Source organism: Rana temporaria, chromosome 11 (genome assembly GCF_905171775.1).
Source record: "Rana temporaria chromosome 11, aRanTem1.1, whole genome shotgun sequence".
NCBI classification, from domain to species: domain Eukaryota; kingdom Metazoa; phylum Chordata; class Amphibia; order Anura; family Ranidae; genus Rana; species Rana temporaria.
This window is the reverse complement of record NC_053499.1, coordinates 35,128,594-35,151,260: the sequence shown is the minus strand read 5'-3', so window position 1 is coordinate 35,151,260 and position 22,667 is coordinate 35,128,594. Positions and strand designations below refer to the sequence as shown.

The following is a 22,667-nucleotide window of genomic DNA, read 5'->3' as shown; positions in this document are numbered from 1 at the left end:
GTCAACAAAATCCGTTCTCGTAAATTTCAATCGTATGTAGACAATTCCGACGTACAAAATTCCACGCAAATCAAGTACGAGACGGAAGCGTTCGGTCTGGTAAAACTAGCGTTCGTAATGGAGATAGCACATTCGTTAAGCTGTAACGGACTGAAAAGCATGAGGCTGAAAAGCGCGAATCGTCTCTCACCAAACTTCTACTAAAACGAGATTAGCAGAAGGAGCCCAAAGGGTGGCGCACTTGGTATTGAACTTTCCTTTTATAGTGCCGTTGTACGTGACCGCGTTCTTGGGGTTTTAAATTTCCGACAACATTTGTGTAACCGTGTGTATGCAAGACAAGTTTGAGCCAACATCCGTCTGGAAAAAAATACACGGTTTTGTTGTCGGAATGTCCGATCGTGTGTACGCGGCATTAGACTGCTCCTAAACACAAAATTTGCCAGACTCCAAGTTCATCTGAATGGCACAACCCAGAAAGCCATTTTGCTGGCAAGAACATCAGGGTACCAAGTGGTGCAGTTGGGTATAACACATAAGCATGCATAACCTTAGGCAAGCCACCCTTATGGCCAGATTGGTGCTGTCACATAGCAGGAACGGGGGGCCAGTCACACACTCCCTATACCAGAACGTACCAGTTATTTCTCATTGTTCCTAGGTGATTAATAGAGCTGATGGCAAATTAAGTTAGGGTCCAAATATCCATATATAATGTTTCAACAATTTTCGAACATTCTGTGGACAACAAATAAAACCATCTATTTGCTTATATTGAACAAAAATGTTTTAATATATCCACTGCTCTTATTGTTAAAGGTAGATTTTGTTTAAAGGGGCACTGCCCCTTTGCCCATATATCTTTTGCAAAGGGGTCCCCTAACCCACTGATATTCACCTTGCCCCATTGTTCTTCCCTTGCCATACTTGTTAACAATACCCGGTGCTTTAGGGTGTGCAGTATCAAGTGACCTCATCCTTTGTGACAGCAGCTAAGTACTATATCTGATCTTTGTCGCATGACAGAGAAAGCCCAGATAGCAAGGATAACTTGCCACAAATTTGTGGCAGTGTTAAATTGTAGGCCTGTTAACTTGCTGCACATTTTCACTGGCAAGTTGTACAATTGCAGAGCACTTGAAGCCCAAGTTCTAGTTGACACTTTTCCCATTTTTAGCAAATTTGAGTGGCAAGTCCCTAGCAAGAGCAAAGTTGCAGTGGTGAGTCTACAGCAAGAGCTCTGTAAGTCTACAGCATGAGAATTCAGCCACAATAGACACATATGTCTCATATGCTTTGGGACGTATGACACAAAGCAGGACCGGAGTTTTGGCTAACTCCTATTGTAAAGGGCCCATTGTCTGTGTTCCAAATTCCCCTTTGAGGCAAGTTATCTGGACAGACTGTGCCAGGCCATGATCTCTGCTTGTTTTTGCGGTCCAGCAGTAATTTTGATTATTATACACATTATTTTATTATTGATGATTCCTAATCATCAATAATAAATCTTCCAAGCTATTATCTATGCATAAGGCCCATCAGTAGGCTGTTTTACAACTTTTTGGGGACAGGTCTCTTCTTCTTTTCTTCACCCTCATCCTTCCTTTCCTCCTTTTCCTCACTCCCCCTCCTGTTCCATGGACTGGATGCCTTGTGTTCCTTGGATGTTCTTTAAGCTATGTACCAATAGGATCCCCATAAGAAGCTATTGGCGAAACACATAGCGATCCATTGGCGCTCATACTGTGTTTCCCGTAGTTTGGCCTCCAGTCAGAAGGGATCTTCTTGGACTACATTGATACCATTCTATGGGTCATCTATGCAGTTTTCCATGTTCAGCCTCCCAATACATACATATGGGACAGCGTACAAATAAGGCATGTCTATGTACTCATATGTTTTTAAATGCGATTCAATAAATTTTGATATTTTATTCTAATGTGAGACCATTTTCTTTCCTATTGGGATTACAGTGGCAACCTTAAAAGTCAGTTTTGTATTTTTTCCTTTTTTTATGTGCTTAACAGTGCAGTAGTTAACAGGGCCATTCTGAATTCATTATTGATAAAGTCTACTAATTTATGTTAAAGGAGTTGTAAAGGAAAAATATTTTTTGCCTAAAATTAATGTCTGCAAGGTAGACAGACAGAATAGTGTAATGATTCTGTTAAAAAACAAGTAAATACCTACTAAATTCCTTCATCTATATCACCTCCGGCATTCTAGTTTCTGTGTTCTCATTCACTTCCTGGTTTGCAGAGTTCGTTCATGTAAGAACTATGTTTCCCAGTATGCATTGCGGCACGCCCAGTAATTCACACCTCCTTGAAGTCTCTAACACGCAGAGAGCGTCCTGCGGCACAGATGTAGTTCCCAGGAGGGGGCGAGCACGTCACTGACCACCGCAGTAAAGCCTCTCTTCACGGTGGTGAGTAACAATCAGACAAGCAGGAAGTGAACAGAACAGAGAAGAAATAGAGCAACTTCTGAGCAAAAACGAGCAATGAGGAAGTGAAAAGGGGAATGTCTGCAGGTAAAGGATGCTTATTATGAAAAATAAAATTTTCCTTTACAACCCCTTTAAAAACAGAGGTTTTAGTTACACACATATACATGGAGGCAGCGCTGCCTCACCAAGGCTCCTCTGTAAAGTGTTTTTTTTTTTTTTTTGCAGGATAGCTGGGAAGTCTTTTGTTTGCTGGTGCTGTGCAATGACCTTCCATGTGCACCTTACTTCAAAAGGCAGTAATAAGTTGGGGTGGTTGTCATTCTTGCGTAGCTTGCTCACTTGATTTTACGTGGGAACACGTTGGATGTCTTCAGCTGCCACAGTGCTCATGCTGGGCTTTCTAATGTATCCCTGTGCCTTTAAAAAGTAATGGGCTCCCTCCAGGCATACTTGCCCTTAATTTATCCACTGCTATAGATGCTTCAACTTGGAGTTAGGACCACAGTTTACAGAGGAGCCTTGGTGAGGCACGGTGGGTTCCATGCATATTTGCAAATGTGTGCAGCTAAAACCTGTTTATAACGTAAATTATTAGACAGTGTCTTTTTTACTGCAGGCTAGCTGGTAAGTGTGCTGGGAAATCTTTTGTTTGTTGAAATATCGGCAGCGTAGGAAAACACCCAGAACATAGTAAGATAGTTGATCACCCTATTTTCGGGTTCACCCTTCCAGCTGCCAGTGTCACCTCTCTACCTTCAACCTGCTCATTGGACAATGAAGCTGCATCATCACCTCTGTCCAATTACCAGACAGCTGATTTAGAAAGTTTCAAAGCTGAACTAGGAAATTATGTGAATATTCTTGGCAGAGGAAATTTGTAAGTGTGTAAGTAAACCCCCCTATCGTTTTCAGCCAAGGAAGCTGCCATCTTTGCCTCTGTTTAATCTACAACTGTTATGATGCTGCACATGTGATCAGTTATGACACCAGCCATTGGATGGTTTGACAAGCAATGGGAGTGTTACATTTCCGACACATGCCGGAAATTAAACAGTTTTATTGGATGGGTTTACTTCCGCTTTGATCAAAAGACTAGAGTTGGAAATTCTTTGAAAGGTTAAACAGTAACTATGTACAGAGGGCCAGATTCTCAGAAGAGATACGACGGTGTATCTCAACATACACCGTCGTATCTCTGTTTTTGGCCCCGGGTATCTATGCGTCTGATTCCTAGAATCATTTACGCATAGATACAGCGTAGATCCGACAGGTGTAAGTCACTTACACCGTCGGATCTTAGATGTAATTCGACGCTGGCCGCTAGGTGGCGTTTACGTTCATTTCTCATTTGACTATGCAAATGAGCCTGATACGCCGATTACCGAACGATTTTGCGCTGCCTCGTCGTCGTTTACGTCGTTTCCATAAGTGTAAGGTTACCCCTGCTATATGAGGGGTAACCTTACGCCAGTCCGCCGTATGCCATGTTAAGAATGGCGTCGGGTCAGCGTCGTCTTTTTCCGTCATTTTACTAAGTCGTTCGCGAATACGACTTTACGTCAATGACGCTCACGTCGGCGTCATAGACGTTTTCCGTTGTGAGCTGGAGCATGCGCACTGGGCTATTTTTACGGCCGGCGCATACGCAGTTCGATCAGCGCGGGGGCGCGCTCAATTTAAATACAAGCCGCCCCCTTTGAATTACGTGGCCATACGCCGGGCCATTTACACTACGCCGCCGCAAATTACGGAGCAAGTGCTTTGCGAATACGGCACTTGCTCCAGTAAGTTGTGGCGGCGTAGTGTAAATGGCTTACACTACGCCAACGCGGATTCTATGTGAATCTGCCCCAGAATCTCTACTACATTCCACATTGTACTTCTTGTTGTCCATTTAATGGAAAAATCAAAAGTAGGATTTACTCTATTTCAAAAGAGAACCAATTTTGGTTTTGCTTTAAAAAGGTATATATAAAGCAATGTTCTCATTCCTATTACTTAGAAACAATCAAATGACTTCTTTATTAATAATTTATAAGATTTTTTAAAACAACAATAATACATTTAGGAAAACGTTCTATAGGCCATGAAGGTCAAAGAGGCAGGGTCACCTTTCTCCTCTTCCCCCCAGGATATTGTACTCACCATTCCTTGCACCCAAGCTGCTCCGTTCAGTGGATGGGTGCAATGTAAAAATACCCAACACTCCTGGGTATGGGTGAGCGAGTTCATAGCAGGACTGTTGATCTGCAGCCACTTACTTTCAACATGCATGGACTTCAGCAATTGCTGTATGTTGTTTCTCAGGGCATCTTTGCTTATTGTGATGACGGCAGAACACATTTGTGCAATGTGTGGCAGGAGAACTGGGAGACAAGGATATGAATGTTGTCACTCTATAAAAAAAAGTGCAGTACCAGCACAAGGAGCTTCATGGCAGGAACACCTGGTATGATTTTAATGAAGTCGATTTAAAAACATTGGAAATTTCTTTTGAAATTATTTTAACATCTTTAGGCTTATTTTAGATTTTGGTGATTGGGTTTACATATATGTAAAAAAAAAGAAAGTGTACAAGTGAGGTGTTTTAGTGTAGAGAAAAGCAAACACTGATAACAACTGTAGAGGAAAAGGTATTGAAAAGGTGAATTTGACCGGGCAGTTTTTTCGTACACTCTATGTATTCAAATGAGGATATTCTAGTTCAAACAGATCTTGTGTTCACCAATATGAAATATTTGAGCTCCTTTTACCACTTGCAGAGGAAAAATCCTTAAAGATTCATTGAAAGGTACAAGCTGATTTTCCACTGAATTTCCATGTTGTCTTTTAGATGACCATTTCAAATTTAAATTGACTATTTTTGAAATTTGTGAACTTTTTTATGTTATAGTTATACAAAAACATATTTCTTTGATTTGTTAATGGTTTAGATGTAGGCTTGACAGTTTTAGCAACCACACTTTCATCAATCAGCCTGAGCTTCCAAATGTACAAAAAATGACTTTAATTACCATATTAACTTAATCAAATACATCCAACAAGGCCAAGGTACTACCCACTAAATACAAAAATAAATATGACCCTTGTAACCGACTTTAAAAAAAAAATTATATAAAAGGGTCAGTTCACACATAATTGATGTCATAAAAGGGGGAGGTGCTTGTGGCCTTAAGAAAACCTGTGATTTGCTTATGTAGGACAAAACTGCAGCTTTGTTTTATTGCCTTCTCCCTAGTATTGATCCCTTCAGAGCTGGAAATGAAGAACATATTCCCTACTTTTGAATATAGAGGAGTATGTGACTTTCCTCAAGCGACAGGGTAATGCCAATCACATATTGGCAGTGCTGACACATGAGAACAGTCTATAGGCCAATGTAAGCTTTAACTAGAGTGGCTGATAGCTTACACAAGGGCTGATTCTTCTTCTGCCAGAAGCTAAGCAGAGCAGCAGGGGTGCAAAGTATAGGTAAATACTGTATTTATTGGCGTATAACACTCACTTTTTTACCCGGAAAATGGAGGGTAAACTGTGCCTGCGTGTTATACACAGTGGGATGTGGAAAGTTTTTTTCCCGAAACTTCCCTCTTAAAGTTAGGGTGCGTCTTATACACCTGTGCGTGTTAGGCCCCGTACACACGACCGAACATGTTTCAGCAGACATGTTCGGTCGTGTGTATGGCCGACCGGACAGGTTTGCAGCGGACATTTGTCCAGCCGACCGTTTTGCAGCCGCCATCCCTCGCATGCGTCGAATCACTTCGACGCATGCGTGGAAGCATTGAACTTCCAGGGCCGCGCACGTCGCTGCGTCATCGTCGCGGCGACGGCGTGGCCACATCACCGCGGATGGTGTACGCGCGGATTTCTATCTGATGGTGTGTACAACCATCAGACAGAAATCCGGGCAGACGACTGTCCGCTGAAAACGGTCCGGCGGACCGTTTTCAGCGGACTGTTTGGTCGTCTGTACGAGGCCTTATATGATGATAAATACGGTATGTGATGCTGGGAAGGGGAGAATAAAGTTAACCTGGTCTGCTTTAACCAAATTTACCACCAGTTTTTTATGGTTATGGATTCCCAGCCTTCTACAGTAGCAACAGGAGTCTCAAGCCTCGTACACACGGCCGAGGAACTCGACGTGCCAAACACATCGAGTTCCTCGGCCAGTTCAGCCCTGAAGCCGCCGAGGAGCTCGGCGGGACGAGAGCTCCCATAGAACAACGAGGAAATAGAGAACATGTTCTCTATTTCCTCGCCGAGCTCCTCGTCGGCTTCCTCGGCCGAAAGTGTACACACGGCCGGGTTTCTCGGCAGAATTCAGCCAGAAACTCGGTCGGAAGCTGAATTCTGCCGAGGAAACTGGTCGTGTGTACGGGGCCTCAGTATCCCTTTGTATTCTCCAAAATGTAAAGCCTCGTACACACATACAGGTTTTCCGGAGGACTTTTTACCGCCAGGAAACCCGAGGACCTGCTCTGTAACTTTTCCCCCTACACACGACCGGGTTTCCCGACAGGAAAATTGCCATGAGAGCTTTGGTCGGGAATCCTAGCTGTGTGTATGCTCCATTGCATTGTTTCCCATAGGAAAATTACCAGGTTAAAAACCATCGGGAATCCCGGCGGGAAAAAAGAGAGCTGGTTCTCTTTTTTTTCCCCAGCAGTTCTCCTGTCAGGAAAACTGCAATGGAGCATACACATGGCCGGTTTTCCCAGCCAAAGCTCTCATGGCAGTTTTCCCGACGGGAAAACCGGTCGTGTGTACGAGGCTTGAGAGTTCATCTTAATAGATGTGACAGATTGGAAATGTGAGAATTAATGTACACTGATCATGTTACCACAGTCTCCAAGGCAGAAAAGATGCCGGGGGGGGGGGGGTGATTTAACCAATATACACTATATTACCAAAAGTATTGGGACGCCTGCCTTCACACGCATGAACTTTAATGACATCCTAGTCTTAGTCCATTGGGTTCAATATTTTGTTGGCCCACCCTTTGCAGCTATAACAGCTCCAACTTTTCTGGAAAGGCTGTCCACAAGGTTTAGGAGTGTGTCTATGGCAATGTTTAACTATTCTTCCAGAAGCACATTTGAGATGTAAGGCATTGACGTAGAAAATATGGTCTAGCTCGTAGTCTCCACTCTAGATCATCCCAAAGGTGTTCTGTCAGGTTGAGGTTAAGACTCTGTGTGGGCCAGTCAAGTTCCTCCACCCCAAACTCGCTCATCCATGTCTTTATAGACCTTGCTTTGTGCACTGGTCTAAATCATTTGGTGCAAGGGGGATTATGGTGTGGGGTTGTTTTTCAGTGGGGTTCAGGGAACTCTTAATGCATCAGCATACCAAGACATTTTGGACAATTTCATGCTCCCAACTTTGTGGAAACAGTTTGGGGTTGGCCCTTCCTGTTCCAACATGACTGAGCACCAGTGCACAAAGCAAGGTCCATAAAGACATGGATGAGTGAGTTTTGGGTGGAGGAACTTGACTGGCCTGCACAGGCTGACTTCAACCAGATACAACACCTTTGGGATGAATTAGAGCGGGGAGTGCAAGCCAGGCTATCTCGTCCAACATTAGTGCCTGACCTCAAAAATGCGCTTCTGCAAGATTGGTCAATCATTCCCATAGACACACTCTTAAACCTCATGGACAGCCTTCCCAGAATACTTGAAGCTGTTATAGCTGCAAAGGATGGGCCAACTCAATATTGAACCCTATGGACTAAGACTGGGATTCCATTGAAGTTCCTGTGTGTGGAAAGGCAGATGTCCCAATACTTTTGGTAATATAGTGTATCAGTTTTCCATAACATGAAACATAGGGGTTTATTTACTAAAGGGAAATCCACTTTGCACTACAAGTGCACTTGGAAGTGCAGTCGCTGTTGATCTGAGGGGAACATGCAAGGAAAATAAAAAACAGCATTTTTGCGTGCACATGATTGGATGATAAAATCAGCAGAGCTTCCCTCCATTTCAGATCTTCCTCTCAGATCTACAGCAACTGCACTTCCAAGTGCACTTGTAGTGCAAAGTGGATTTCCCTTTAGTAAATCAATCCCAGTCAGGTTGAGTAAGCGCATTGATCCTGGGTGTCTAGGCATGTCTTGCATTTGCTAGCTTTCATGCATGGAATGGACCTACTCTTGATGTTCAACTGCCATTCCATTGGACCCATTATTGCCAGCCTAAGTTGACCTACTATGGACCTTCCTCATCCTGATCCTGAGTCTTAAAAAGGTCAAGTTGTTTGTGTAACCCTAATATTTCCAATGAAATCTGTACTGACACTTCTAATTTGCACAAGCATCTTAAGTCTTATGCCGGGTACACATGATCAGGCTTTTGCCCGGCCAAATCACACCGGAATTCTGACTGAATTCCATCGGAGAAAAATAGAACATGTTCTATATCTAAACTCCGTTGGAATTCATTGGAATTTCCAATTAAAAAAACTCAGATGGGGCTACACACGATCGGAATATCCGATGACAAAAGTCTGTCTGACTTTTTCCATCGGAAATTGCGATCTTGTGTACGCGGCATTAAAGATACTCAATGCAGCATGAAAGGCTCCAGTCAAACCTATATGAGTCAGGCTTTTTTCATGTTAGTTACTAGATTTAAACCCAGTGGTTTAGGGAGATTGTAATTAGAGTAAGGTCCAGCTTGGTCTGAGCCTTTAGACTTTATTCCACTTGGTGACATCCAGTTCCAATAGTTACATCACTACTAGAAATTGGGGGCAACACAAAAGAGTATTCTGCTACTTCATGTTTATTTTAATGTTATATTCTTTCTTGACACCCTTCTGCAACAAGTGCTTCTTTCTGCAGCATAATTGTAGGCCAAGGTAAATATGCCATGGTGTGAGGCGAGTCTCAAATGGTTTGCTGTACAGGGAGGTGGGGAATCAGTGACTTATCAAGTTATTGTTCGCTTGCTAATCTCATTTTTAAAGAAAAACTCCACTTTCACCAAAAAAAATACTATATATAAAAACAATGGATTTCAGGCTAAAGTTTCTGTGACACTTTTAAAACTGTAAAAAAAAACAATGTTGCTTCAACATAGCTGGTGAAAATGGAACTGACCAAATTGGACTGGTGCAACTTGAGGTTCCACATGCCCTTGACATGTGCTGATCCCACAAGACTTGATTCTTTCCTTGATTCAGCCTGGGGTCCCCGCCCCGAGTGCTACAGGGATGATCTGAGAGTTTATTTCTGCCCTTAGTAGGCTTTTGGGTACCCTTGTTAGTAAATTGGCATGTCTTTCTCCATATGGCATGTGGCCTGTGCTGTTGATTGTTTGCCTTGCATATGACCTGCGAGATGTCAGTTTAGCTCCTCAAAGGTTCCTTCTTCTGAAGGGAAAAATCCATTTCCACACATTTACTCTTGTGAATGTCTATCTTTTCAATATGGACCAAATCCCAGCTCTGGAGGCCTTTCTGACTTCCCTACAATCCTCTCTCGAGGGTTCCCCTTATACCTTATAGGGATTCTTCTGCAAACTATTCCTCCCTGCCACGAGGTGCCCGGCTTTGCCTTAAAGACCCTTTTTTATGCCCACCAATTGGTAGATATCTGGAGAATCTTCGACCCACCTTCCAGTATAGCAGTGTGGAAGCATTCTAATCTATACACTGTATACAGAACTATCTCAGAGATGTTAAAGGGGTTGTAAAGCTTCAGGTTTTTTCACCTATGAGCCCTCAAAAATCCTGCGTCGTGAACGCCATGGCTACTCGCCCCTGTCTTCAGGCTGTTTTCGGCTCTTAATTGGTGATTGATAGCAGCGTAGCCATTGGCTCCGGCTGCTGTCAATCTAATCAATGATGCAATGCATCGGGGGCGGGGCCGAGTGACACACTTGGCGGCTATAGCCGAGCCTCCGACTGGAGCGTGCCCGCAAGCTAACCCCATTGGGAGAGTGCTTCCCAGAATGGGGGTTAGCTCTTGCAGGGAGGAGCCGAGACAGCCACCAAGGGACCCCAGAAGACCAGGATCCGTCCACTCTGTGCAAAATGAGTTGCACAGTGGAGGTAAGTATGACATGTTTGTTATTTTAAAAAAAAGAACCTTTACAACCCCTTTAATTTCTACGTGTATAATTGGCTCACTGGTTATTCTTGAAGTCTGCACTAAGACGGATTGAAAGCTTCTCTTACAAAAGGAGTATTGTATCTGATAAAACATTTTTTAAGGTTTGTTTTAGGTTTTCAGTTTGAGAAAGAGAAATAGTGAAGCAAACAACAATTTCTTTAGACGAGAAAAAGTATGATTTTTTTCTCAACAGAAGTGAAGTTTCTCTTTAAAGGATGTAGTGAGAGAGAAGATGTTCCAAATATCTCAGTTTCTCTGTCTCCTCAGCCCTCAGATACCATATATACTCGAGGATAAGCCGACCCGAATATGAGCCGAGGCACCTAATTTTATCACTAAAAACTGGAAAAACGTATTGACTCGATTATAAGCCTAGGGTGTCCATCTGCATGCCTCACTTTGCCTCACTGTGTCCATGTGCATGTCTCACTGTGCCCATGCCTCACTGTGCCCATGCCTCACTATGCCCATGCCTCACTGTGTCCATGACTAGACTGATGTTTAACATGGGAGTCTATGGAAGGGGTGAAAAATCGGTGCTCCTCAGCTGTAGGTTCCCCAGACAACAAACTTTGCACACCTGTAGAGGAGAAATGGGGCTACATGTGTGCCAAGGTTGGGGTCCATGGGACCTACGGCTGGCCGGTACCGGGTCACCCAAAATCAATGAGATCAGGCGCAAAAATCCCCCAAATCACTGGAGAAATTACTGTTTAACATGGGAGTCTATGGAAGGGGTGCCCGGCTTTGAAAAATTGTTGCTCCCGGGCCATAGGTGCCCCGGACAACAAACTTTGCACACTTGTAGAGGAAGTGGGGCTACATGTGTGCCAAGTTTGGGGTCCATGGGACCTACGGCCAGCCGGTACTGGGACCCCAAATTCCAGGAGATCAGGGGCAAAAAGGTGACTCAAGTATAAGCCGAGGGGGGCATTTTCAGCACAAGAAGATGTGCTGAAAAACTCGGCTTATACTCGAGTATATACGGTATGTTCAGATTTGGAGAAGTCCTCTGAAATGCTTTCCTTGGGTAGGAAACAGCAAAATAAAGGTTTCTTAATGGGGCAGCTTGAGGTTTGGAGTTGGAGTTAGCACTTTAATAGACTTATTTTAGGTGTAGTTCTACTTACATCTATTTTTGCCTTATTGAGAAAATATGTAGGGATTGGCATTTTAGAGTGTGCTTAGCACTTCTTAAACCCACCTTGATCACACTCTCAAGCTTGGAGCAAAAAGAAACCTTAGCTCATATAAACCATATCAGTTCAAACTCTACAAAGTTCAACATGGCTAAGATGTAAACATAATAGCACAACTGCCAACTCAGAACTCTGTAGTCATTTTTTGATTTTTAGAAGAATAGGGCTGATTGAGACTTAGCAATACCCTAGTATTTCTGGTAAATGCCCAAGTTGCCAGATTGCTGGCCTGGACTTGATGATTCTATCATAAATCAGCAAGGCTCATTTTCTAAACTTACATTTAGACATGCATGTGCATAGAATTTTCTAATCATTTATATTGCTCTAGAAATGTATTTATCCTTCCGTTTTAATGGCTGAACTAATATAGTGCAAATGTACCATGAATGCAATATTAGTAAATAAGCCTTGAGATATGAAATAAAAAAAAAAAAAAGTTCTGAGATATATATTTTGGAAGCAGAAGAAAAAAAAACATGGTCCAAAACATAGTTTATATATTTTGAAAATATATTTAAAAACATTAAAAATTTCTATTTTTTGAACATATATTATATGTTATGTAGTACACTTAAATAGAGGTAATCCTATTTACAATATGGTTTCAAATGCTTTTCAGTTTAAATGCCATTCTCAATGTTTTCAATAACATAATTATATAAATATACTTAACATACAATAAATATTTGTTACACATTGTGAAAATATATACTTTTTTTTCTTTCAGAGAGAACAAGGCCACATACATAAAACTTACATATTCAAAGTGTCTCACTTTAACAAGGCGGTAGGCATGTGACATGCAAAATATACCTTTGCCACAAACAGACCACGGCCAGGCCAGGGTAGTGTCGAATGTGTTAGCATATTTAAAACAACTAACAAATTGAAGGCAGCTCACAAATTTATAAGCAGGTCTTTTTCCTTTTGGGATAAAGGTTTTGCACGAACAAATAAAATCTAATCTTTAACCCTCTCTGCCACTGTTAAGTGGGTTGTCTAATCTATGTAAACTGATACATTCTGCAGGAGAGTGTGTTCTGTGCTGGAGTACCAGCTGAAGATAAAAGAAACAAGCATAAAAGGAAACTAATGCAGCCATCACAGCTAAGAATCACCTCTATGAAATAGTAAGCTGCAATATAATAAATTAACAAATGTTTGCTTTTGGGTTAAATACTGCTTTAAGTTAGCTGACAAAGGGTATCATTTAAACTCCAAACTTTTTGAAAAATACAAGTAATAGAAAAAAAAACTTGTCAACAATTTCTTAAAGTGGAAGTAAACCCTTCAATTTGATAGTTACAAAAACAGTTAACATTCCCGGCATGCCGGAAATGCTAGCTGTCACATTTGTTTGTGCTCTCAACCAAACTGCCAAACCATCCAATGGCTGGTTTCATAACAGGTCACATGTACAGCATCATGGCAGTTGCAGATTAAACAGAGGTCAAGATGGCCGCTTCCTTGGCTGAAAACGATAGGAGGGTTTACTTCCACTTTAATATTTCCTAATTGGTCATCTGGTCGATCTTAAAAAACTTGATGGCATTTTATCTTGGATACTTTTCATGGTTCCACTTCATTGCATCATTGCTGACATGATCAACCGATTTTAAAAACAAAATTAAGGAAGCAGAAGGAGTGTGCATATCAAACCGATTTTTGGAGGGTTGTTTATGTGTTGTAGTTATTTTCTGTTGTATTTGTTTTGAAAATCCTAAAAAAAATAATCTATGCTCCATGCCTTCTATCGTTCAGTTATGTTATCTACTACAGCCGATCAAGAAACTCTAGCTTAGACCTGATTATCTTCCTACCCGCAAATCATTTTGGAAACTGGCTTGAAAGAGGTAAAGATTTTGATGTGCTGGAATTTAGTTCTAAAAGCCTCCAAAAGCTACTGAATTCTGAACTTATCCATAGCATATATCAATATACAATTTTATATGTATCCACATATGTACATGTATATACATATTCATACATACAAATATTTACAGTCTGGGGGTGTATATATAAATATATATATATATTTACTAACATAAATATGTATACACAAACACGTATTGACATGACTGGGGAACTCCAAGTGTGCTTTGTTGTTGCCTTTTTTTTTTTGTCTAGTTTTTATTTATTTTTATATATTTTTTACTGCAGTCCCAGGATGCATAGCAAGATTCTTAAGTATCAGACAGAGTCTAACTCCATTCTTTGGATGTGCTACCAGCAACTTTGGCGCCCCATTTAGAAAGTGGATTCTTACAAGGATACAGTTAAAGGCTTGATATATCCCTAAGCTGCAATCGATCAGAATTATGTGCAAAGCATGCTAAATAAAGAAAAGACCTTGAGTTACTGTTATGGATCTTAAGCCTTCAAATTGCTGTTCATTTGACATACTGTAATGCTAACTGGCATTTGTTTACACAGTTATTTGCCATATGCCATGGCAGGGCTAAATGGATCCTAGGCCAGGACCGGCTCTTTAAGGCTTGTCTGTGGTCTCTACCTCCTCTCGAAAAAATGGTACTGATTTAGAGAAAGTAGAGAAAAGCTAAGTTTCTGAGTTACCCAAATCAACCACAATCATTTCTAACCAAAGCAGAGAAAACAAAGTTATTGTTTTATTTGGATTGGCTGCAGTGGACAACTTTCCCCCGTGATTTTTAATCAAAACCAACTCCCTGTTCATGCAGAGTTTAGCTTGTATGAAAATAGCTTGTATTACATTTTTAATAATCTTTAAGCAGGACTGTTGAATCCCCTAAACAATCCTTTTGCTCCAGTTTGGGAAGTTAAAGTGACAGTAATCTCTCCCATTTAGAACTACACTATATTACCAAAAGTATTGGGAAATCTGCCTTTACACGCACATGAAATTTAATGGCATCCCAGTCTTAGTCTGTAGTGTTTAATATTGAGTTGGCCCACACTTTGCAGCTTCAACTCTTCTTGGAAGGCCACACACAAGGTTTAGGAGTGCGTTGAGGGGAATGTTTGACCATTTTTCCAGAAGCACATTTGTGAGGTCAGGCACAGATGTGGACAAGTAGGCCTGGTTCGCAGTCTCTGCTCCAATTCATCCCAAAGATGTTTTATCAGGTTGAGGTCAGGATTCTGTGCAGTCCAGTCAAGTTCTTTCAACCTAAATCCACTCATTCATGTCTTTATGGACCTTATTTGTGCACTGGTGCTCAGTCATGTTGGAACAGAAAGGGGCCATCCCCAAACTGCTCCCACAAAGTCGGGAGCATGAAATTGTCGAAAATGTCTTGGTATGCTGACAACTTAGGAGTTCCCTTCACTAGAAATAGGGAGCCAAGCCCAACCCCTGAAGAACAACCTCACACTATAAGCCCCCCTCAACCAAATGATTTGGACCAGTGCACAAAGCGAGGTCCATAAAGACATGGACAAGAGAGTTTGGGATGGAGGAACTTGACTGGCTTGCACAGTCCTGACCTCAACTCGATAGAACATCTTTGGGATGAATCAGAGTGGAGACAGCGAGTCAGGCCTTCGTGCTTAACCTCACAAATGCGCTTTTGGAAGGATGGTCAAACATTCCAATAGACACACCTAAACCTTATTCACAGTCTTCCCAGAAGAGTTGAAGCTGTTTTAGCTGCAAAGGGTGGGCCAACTCAATATTGAACCCTATAGACTAAGACTGGAATGCCATTAAAGTTCATTTGCGTGTAAAGGCAGGTGGCCCAATACTTTTGGTAATATATTGTATATTTATTTTTCCATCCTGGATCTGAAGGTTGTTTCAAAAGGCTTCAACAAAGGTGCTTCATGCTCATCAATCTTTTGCAAAATCTTTCTGTACACAATGCTGTTATACAAGCTGAAGCCTGTGTGAACAAGGCCAAAATGCGTTCTTTAGTAAAGATTGAATTAAAAGAAAAATAATCCCCAAAACAGGTAACCCTTAGCAATAATTTACCATCATGTGAATTTTAATTGGATGCTCTTAGTTACTGCACTTTAAGTGGAACTAAAAACTCCCAACTTTTACAGCCAAGGAAGGTGCAATCTTAGTCTTTACTTGACCTCCATTTGCCATGGCGCTGCACATGTGATCAGCTATGACCCCACAAGCAACTTTGACAGTTATCATTCATGGCATGCCTTGAATGTAACGGTTTTGGAAAACCAATAAATTGGGTTTAGTTTTACCCTATGAACTAGCTCTGCATTGCTATATTTTTTTGCGCAGTTTCTAAATTATTTGTCAAAAATGCTCTTTTTCTCATATTAGAAATTATAGTGACCTCTAAGATTTCTTTGCTAGATTCAAGTCTTTAGAAACTGTCAAACCTTATGGCTTTCAGCAGACATTACATCTGATCAAGCACAATTGGGTAGCAAAGTCCATTTCAGATCCACGCTTTTTCCATATATGGACAAAGTCACTGGAAAAGAAATTAGTAAAAAAATGTAATTATACTATGAAGAGGTCCAGTAAATTTTAATTATACATGATATTACCCAGTGCAGTTATTTTAAGGAGTCTGGTATGATTCTTTTGAAATATTCCAATGCCTGGAAAGTGACATGGTTTTCTCTGTGCTGCATATGAGTGCAATATTGCTATACTGCATGTAAACGGGAAGGTTGCTCCTGTAGACAGGAGATGTACATGTAAACTGGAAGTATGGTCATGTAAACTGGAAGATAGTTCCTACAATCAGGAAGTAGACATGTAAACAGGTAGTTTGGTCATAGAAACAGGAAGTGTGCTTCTGTAAACAGGAAGTGTACTCCTGTAAAAATGGAAGTCTGCTCTTGTATGGTACTTTGTTCTATCTAAAGAAGGAAATCTTATGTCCCACAAGTAAAATAATTGATTCTAGTTAAATAAATATAAAAAAATAAATTTTAAGGAAAATGCAGCAACTGTTAATACCATTCCTAAAGAGAAAATAAGAGTGTTTATACTGTCCTCATTGTTGGGCAGTGACTCAGATCATCATTTTGCTGAAGAGCTATGGCTTTTGAGAGAATCTTCCCACCCAACACTTTGAGGAGTGTTGGATGCCTCCACCCTGGTCCATGCTTTGGTTTCATCTCTTGGCACCTATGTCACAATAGGACACAGTAGTGATATAGATAGCAGAAGCAGAAACCACAAACCACAGTAGGGGGTGAGTCCTGAGTCTTTGGTGACCATAGATTTTTCAGAAAAGCAGCAATCCAAGTCAGACACTGCCGAGTTTATAATCAAGAACTGTCTTCCATCACACTGAGCTTTTTAGGGATAAAAAATCCCTGTGACAGAATCTCTTTAAAGTCTCTTTCGGAATGCTGAAGTAGCTGAAGATTAAAAGTTACTTGTACTTTTGCTGGTGTATGGTTGGGAAACAGGCAACATGTTATCTCTCTGAGTTGTAACATTTAATGTTGATCCAAGTTAAGTCCTACCACTATGGCACACACATTAAAATTTAAATTTGTTACATTAAATTAAAAGCTGTGATTTGCCTATAATCTTTAGAGCTTGGGAAGGTATATTTGGGCACACCTGAAATCTTTGTCCACTGAGATTTTACTGAGCAGACGCCAAGTAGTTAGCTATGTCTAATAATATTTTGGACATTGTTGATATTATCTGCTCAGTTGCCAATGTTATGCCGCATACACACGGTTGGAATTTCTGACAACAAATGTTCGATGTGAGCTTGGTGTCGGAAAATCCGACCATGTGTATGCTCCATCGGACATTTGCTGTCGGAATTTCCGACAACAAATTTTTGAGAGCTGGTTCTCAATTTTTCCGATAATAAAAGTTCTTGTCGGAAATTCCGATAGCCAATTCTGAGGCACAAAAATCCTACGCGTGCTCGGAATCAATTTGACGCATGCCAGGAATCATTGAACTTAATTTTTCTTGGCTCATCGTAGTGTTGTACAACACTGCGTTCTTCTCATTCGGAATTTCCGACAACATTTGTGTGACCATGTGTATGCAACACAAGTTTGAGCCAGCATTCTGTCGGAAAAAAAATCCATGGGTTTTGTTGTCGGAATGTCCGATCGTGTCTACGCGGCATTAGAGGGCAGTAGACCAAATATAGTAAATGAAGGCCCAAGCTTTTAACAATAGTATTGAATCAAGGTGTTTTTCCTCTACACAACCCCTTCCCCACCCAGCTCTGCTGTGATCTCTACCAACTGCATCATAGTTTAACCGCAGAGTCATTACAGTTTAAAACTGGTTACAGCGTGATTGTACTAGATGGCGTTACATTTAAATGGATTCACCTTGTTCCCTGAGACAACCTAAGCAGGACCAGAATTGCTTGCTAGGCACTATGGGAGGGACAACCTGTTTATCTTACTAAATGGCTAAATAGTGTGGTCGGAAACAGGGTTTTCACTTTTTTACCTGGAAGACCCATTAAATGCTTGTTCTTCAGGGGACATGTCACGCAATTCTTTTTATGGTTCTCCAAGATTTCTATGTATTGTACGATGAACAGCTTTCATTTAGGTAAGCTGTGCTTTTGGATTACGATATTTATAGACTAAGACAATGAGTGCTTTTGCACCAGTACAGGTAGGCATAGTGCAAAAATTTGTCAGAAAATTTTGAAGACCCACTCTAGATTAATATAAAATCTTCTTAAACTTGTGCATCAGTGTTAGTTATCCTAAATTAAAAACAACCTTAGTGTATGTATTTTTTTGCGTAACAAATCCTTAAATTTTGTCAGCTAGTCAAACAAGAGGGAGCCATCTTTAGTGACGACAATATCCAGCCAATCTATTCTCTCATTAATTATGTAAACTCAATGGCTGGCCCCTGTGCAATGTGGGGCCATGTAATATGTTACATTATGATCTTAAAATTTGAAAGGCCATCTAAGGTTTTCTAAGTGTTCTGTTTGTTAATGCTTCTTGCTTACATTTTCTAGCTCTATGATATGCGCATATCATCATATTCATATTTATTGCCACTTTCCATAGTAACCTGGTAACTACTACATGTCTGATTTGTTTGCTGATTAGCATTAAGAGGACAATGTTATGGGCCAAGGATGCCTAGATCAACAACTCCTAGGCAGCATTTGTATTGCAAATGTCAACAGAACCCAGCAGTAGTCTAGAAATCCTTGTAGACATTCCCAGATCATACAATCTGCAACTTCCTTTGCTATAAGTCTTCTGAAATGTACCGGTCTCGCATGAAATACAGAATAGCATACACGGCTGTCATATAGCACACAAAAGCCTGCAAGAAAGAGAAAGCACCATGCCCTCATTCATATCTGAAAAATACAACTCCGTGTCCAATACAGGTCGAAAACGTTCAACATGAACATTGATATATTTTTTTTTTTTTTTAATTGCCTTGACTTTTTTTTTATTATTTTTTTTTATCAGTAGTCTGATTCGAGTTTGCAAACACCTTCACAACATACAAAAAATTAAATATTTGTCTGCTTTTTTTTTTTTAGCTAGAACACAGATTCATGACAAGCTCTTTGCAACTTTTTTCAGGAATTAAAAAATTAAAAAAAAAAAACACAAAAAAATAAAAATTAAACAGTAGAGCTATAGCAACAGCACCTTGACATTGTTTAATTTCAACGCTATCAGAGAAGTTAAAAGCAGTAAACAGATATAATACCGACATGAATAAAGATACTGTCTAAAGTGTGAACGGAATGTTTTGGTTCTTTTTTTTCTTTTATATCTCTTTTGCCTGGATGAAGACAGAGTGTTATCAATTCACAACTGAAGCAGCATGCATGCTTGTCTAACTTTTTTTTTAAAGTTTTCAACTCTTGGCAACACCAACAAACCACAATGGTATTGAGGAAGGTAATGCAGGCTTATCTCTTAACCTATGTACTGCTGGAGGGGGCTCAGGAAGCATTGCACAGCAATGCAGCCCGGGGCCCTTCCAGCAGAAAACAGGCAACTTTGTGCGCAGAGGTCATTATTTTCTTTTAGGTTATGGATATGTTCAATAAATAGATTTGTAGAACCACGGTACTGTATAAACTTCATTTATACATGCAGTCCATAAAATTATTATTTTTTTGTCTTTTTTTACTGAATAATTTACCCTGTTATGTATATATACAAATAGATAATTTTTCTTCTCAATATAATCTATACAACATAAATTCACTATCTTCCTCTTTTAATGGTCAGTGTACATACACAAGAAGTGTCTATCCTTATAAAGCGCCAGCCGACTTTTTTTTTGCTATCCATGGTGAGCGCACGCACGTAAGACTGGGTAGTTCGGCATTGCGAGTTCCAGTACCTCTTGTCGATGCCCCTGCAACCATCCTTCATGTAGCCCATTGGATTGCATTTGGTCTCATAGAAATATTGTTTCAGTTGACCCTTGGGTACTGGGACTTTTTCTAGAACAGTAACTGTTTGTCCTGTCATGTCCACTGCAGTTTTTTTGTCGGCTGCAGTCACCCATTCACTAATACTGTCACACACGCTCAGCTCCCCGCGTCGGGCTGGGTCTGAGTGGCGGCGCACTCTCATGGACATGTTTGCAGCATCCAGGTAGTTTTTGTACTCCTCAAGGAGAAAAAGCAAAGGGGGCTCCAAAGGCACTTGAGTGCTTAGCATAACTCGAGATGAATACATATCTGAGTCCTTCTTCTCCTCGCTCTGCCTTATGGTCTGTTCCTCTTCTAGGAGTTCCTCAATAACCTGCTCAAAGGTATCCGTCAAGGATGGAAGTCCTCCTCCTCTTGACCCACTCATTGGCCCACCTATGTTCTCCAGAGTACCGTGGGTCCGAAGACCCGGATAGGCCAGGCCACTTTGTCCTCTGACACTGGCTTCTTTCATGGGGGCAGCTTTCATGCAACTGAAGTATGAAATAACCATAGTAAGGAAAAGGATGGTCATTACTCTTCTCACCTGATGGAACTGTAGAGAAAAAGACAGAAACATGAACAAAAATTAGAAGACTTGTTGATTACATGTTACTCAAATGGCAAACAAAAATTGTTTTGCTGGATACAGTATAGTTAACATATGGGGTTGTTGCGAAACATTGAAGTTTAAGAAAAAAAATCTATCACTGATCCAAAAAGTTTAATATAGATTGCATTGTATTTACTTTAGGGCTGTTACTGATTAAAATTTTCGTGTTCGATTAATCATTTTTTTTTTAATCGACTGATTTCGATTAATTATAACCGTAATGTCCACACATCTCCCCCATAATATCCACATCTCCCCAGTAATGTCCACATCTCCCCAGTAATGTCCACATCTCCCCCAGTAATGTCCACATCTCCCCCAGTAATGTCCACATCTCCCCCAGTAATGTCCACATCTCCCCCAGTAATGTCCACATCTCCACCAGTAATGTCCACATCTCCTCCAGTAATATCCACAGCTCCCCCAGTAATCTCCCCATAATGTCCACATCTCCCAGGCAGCAGACGATGACGTCAGCATGCCGCTAATAGGCAGCCGCTGGGTGTACCAAGATGGCCGCAGCTCCGGAGCTAGGCCGAAGCCGTGGCCTTTCCTACAGGTGAGACCGCGGAGCTCAATCCGCAGATCTCGTACTCAATCAAAATTATTTTGATCGATCAAAGAAATTAACGATTAATCAAGGAATTAATCGTTAATTTCCGCAGCCCTAATTTACTTATACAGCTTTCACATCGATGGGTTATTTAACCTGTGGTGTGTACGCACGACGGACCATCAGTCAGCTTCATAGGTTAACCTAGGACAACTGTCCTTCAGACCGTTTACATTGGATGGACTGATCGTGTGTACGAGGCTTAAGACCCACTGGGGAGTTTTACCTTAATTTCCTTGAATAAATGTCCCTATTGGAGAATTTTCCCCTCTATTCCTGCTTGGGGGATAAGTCAAAGTTTGGAACTTTTCTCTAACTTTCAATCCCAGAGACAATAATTACTAGGACAAACAGACAATGTAAATCATCCTAAAGGGTACACAGACAGCCAAAAAAATAAAAAAACTGACGGGAGTTCCAATTCCTCAGTGCCCTATCCAAGACTGAAAAAAAAGGGCCAGATTCACAGAAGAAATATGCCGGAGTATCTACTGATACTCCGGCGTATTTTCAAATTTGCCGCGTAATATCTTTAGTTTGAATCCTCAAACCAAGATACGACGGCTTTTGGCTTCGATCCGACAGGCGTACGGCTTCGTACGCCTTCGGATCGTAGGTGTAATACTTCGGCGCCCGCTGGGTGGAGTTTGCGTCGTTTTCCGCGTTGGGTATGCTAATTAGCTGTTTACGGCGATTCACGAAGGTACGCGCGGCCGTCGCATTCTCTTACGTCGTCGCTAGTCGGCTTTTCCCGGCGTATAGTTAAAGCTGCAATTTCTTGGCCTATCTTTAGACTTGTTAAAGTATGGCCGTCGTTCCCGCGTCGAATTTGAATTTTTTTTTTTTGCGTAAGTCGTCCGTGAATAGGAAAGGACGTAACTCACGTCGACGTTCAAAAAATGACGTCGGTGCAACGTCATTTCGCGCAAAGCACGGCGGGAAATTTCAAAACGGAGCATGCGCAGTACGTTCGGCGCGGGAACGCGCCTAATTCAAATGATACACGCCCCATTTGAATTAGGCGGGCTTGCGCTGGACACATAAGTGCAATGCTTCCACGAATGCGTCTAATCAATTCGACACATGCGTGGGATTTCGGGACGCTGGTTACACGTCATAACCAGCGGACATGTCCGATTTACGCTACACCGCCGCAAGTTTACAGGCAAGTGCTTTATGAATCAAGCACTTGCCCGTAAAACTTGCGGCGGTGTAACGTAAATGCAATACGTTACGCCACCGGAATTCTACCTGAATCTGGCCCAAAGTTTTTATATTAATGGCCTAGAAGGGAGCCTATTGAGTTACCCA

At 41.2% G+C, this 22,667-nt stretch overlaps 1 protein-coding gene across 2 annotated transcripts in view; it reads right to left on the bottom strand.

The window, feature by feature from the left end:
* Positions 1-19,337: 19,337 nt before the first annotated feature.
* The window catches only part of BDNF (brain derived neurotrophic factor), a 140,321-nt gene continuing 136,991 nt past the window's right edge, over positions 19,338-22,667 (bottom strand). For both annotated transcript variants that reach the window (XM_040328341.1, XM_040328342.1), the window contains exon 2: positions 19,338-20,686. In XM_040328341.1, coding sequence (XP_040184275.1) covers positions 19,919-20,686 — 768 coding nt within the window. In that variant the 3' untranslated portion in view covers positions 19,338-19,918. The remainder of the gene's footprint in view (positions 20,687-22,667) is intronic.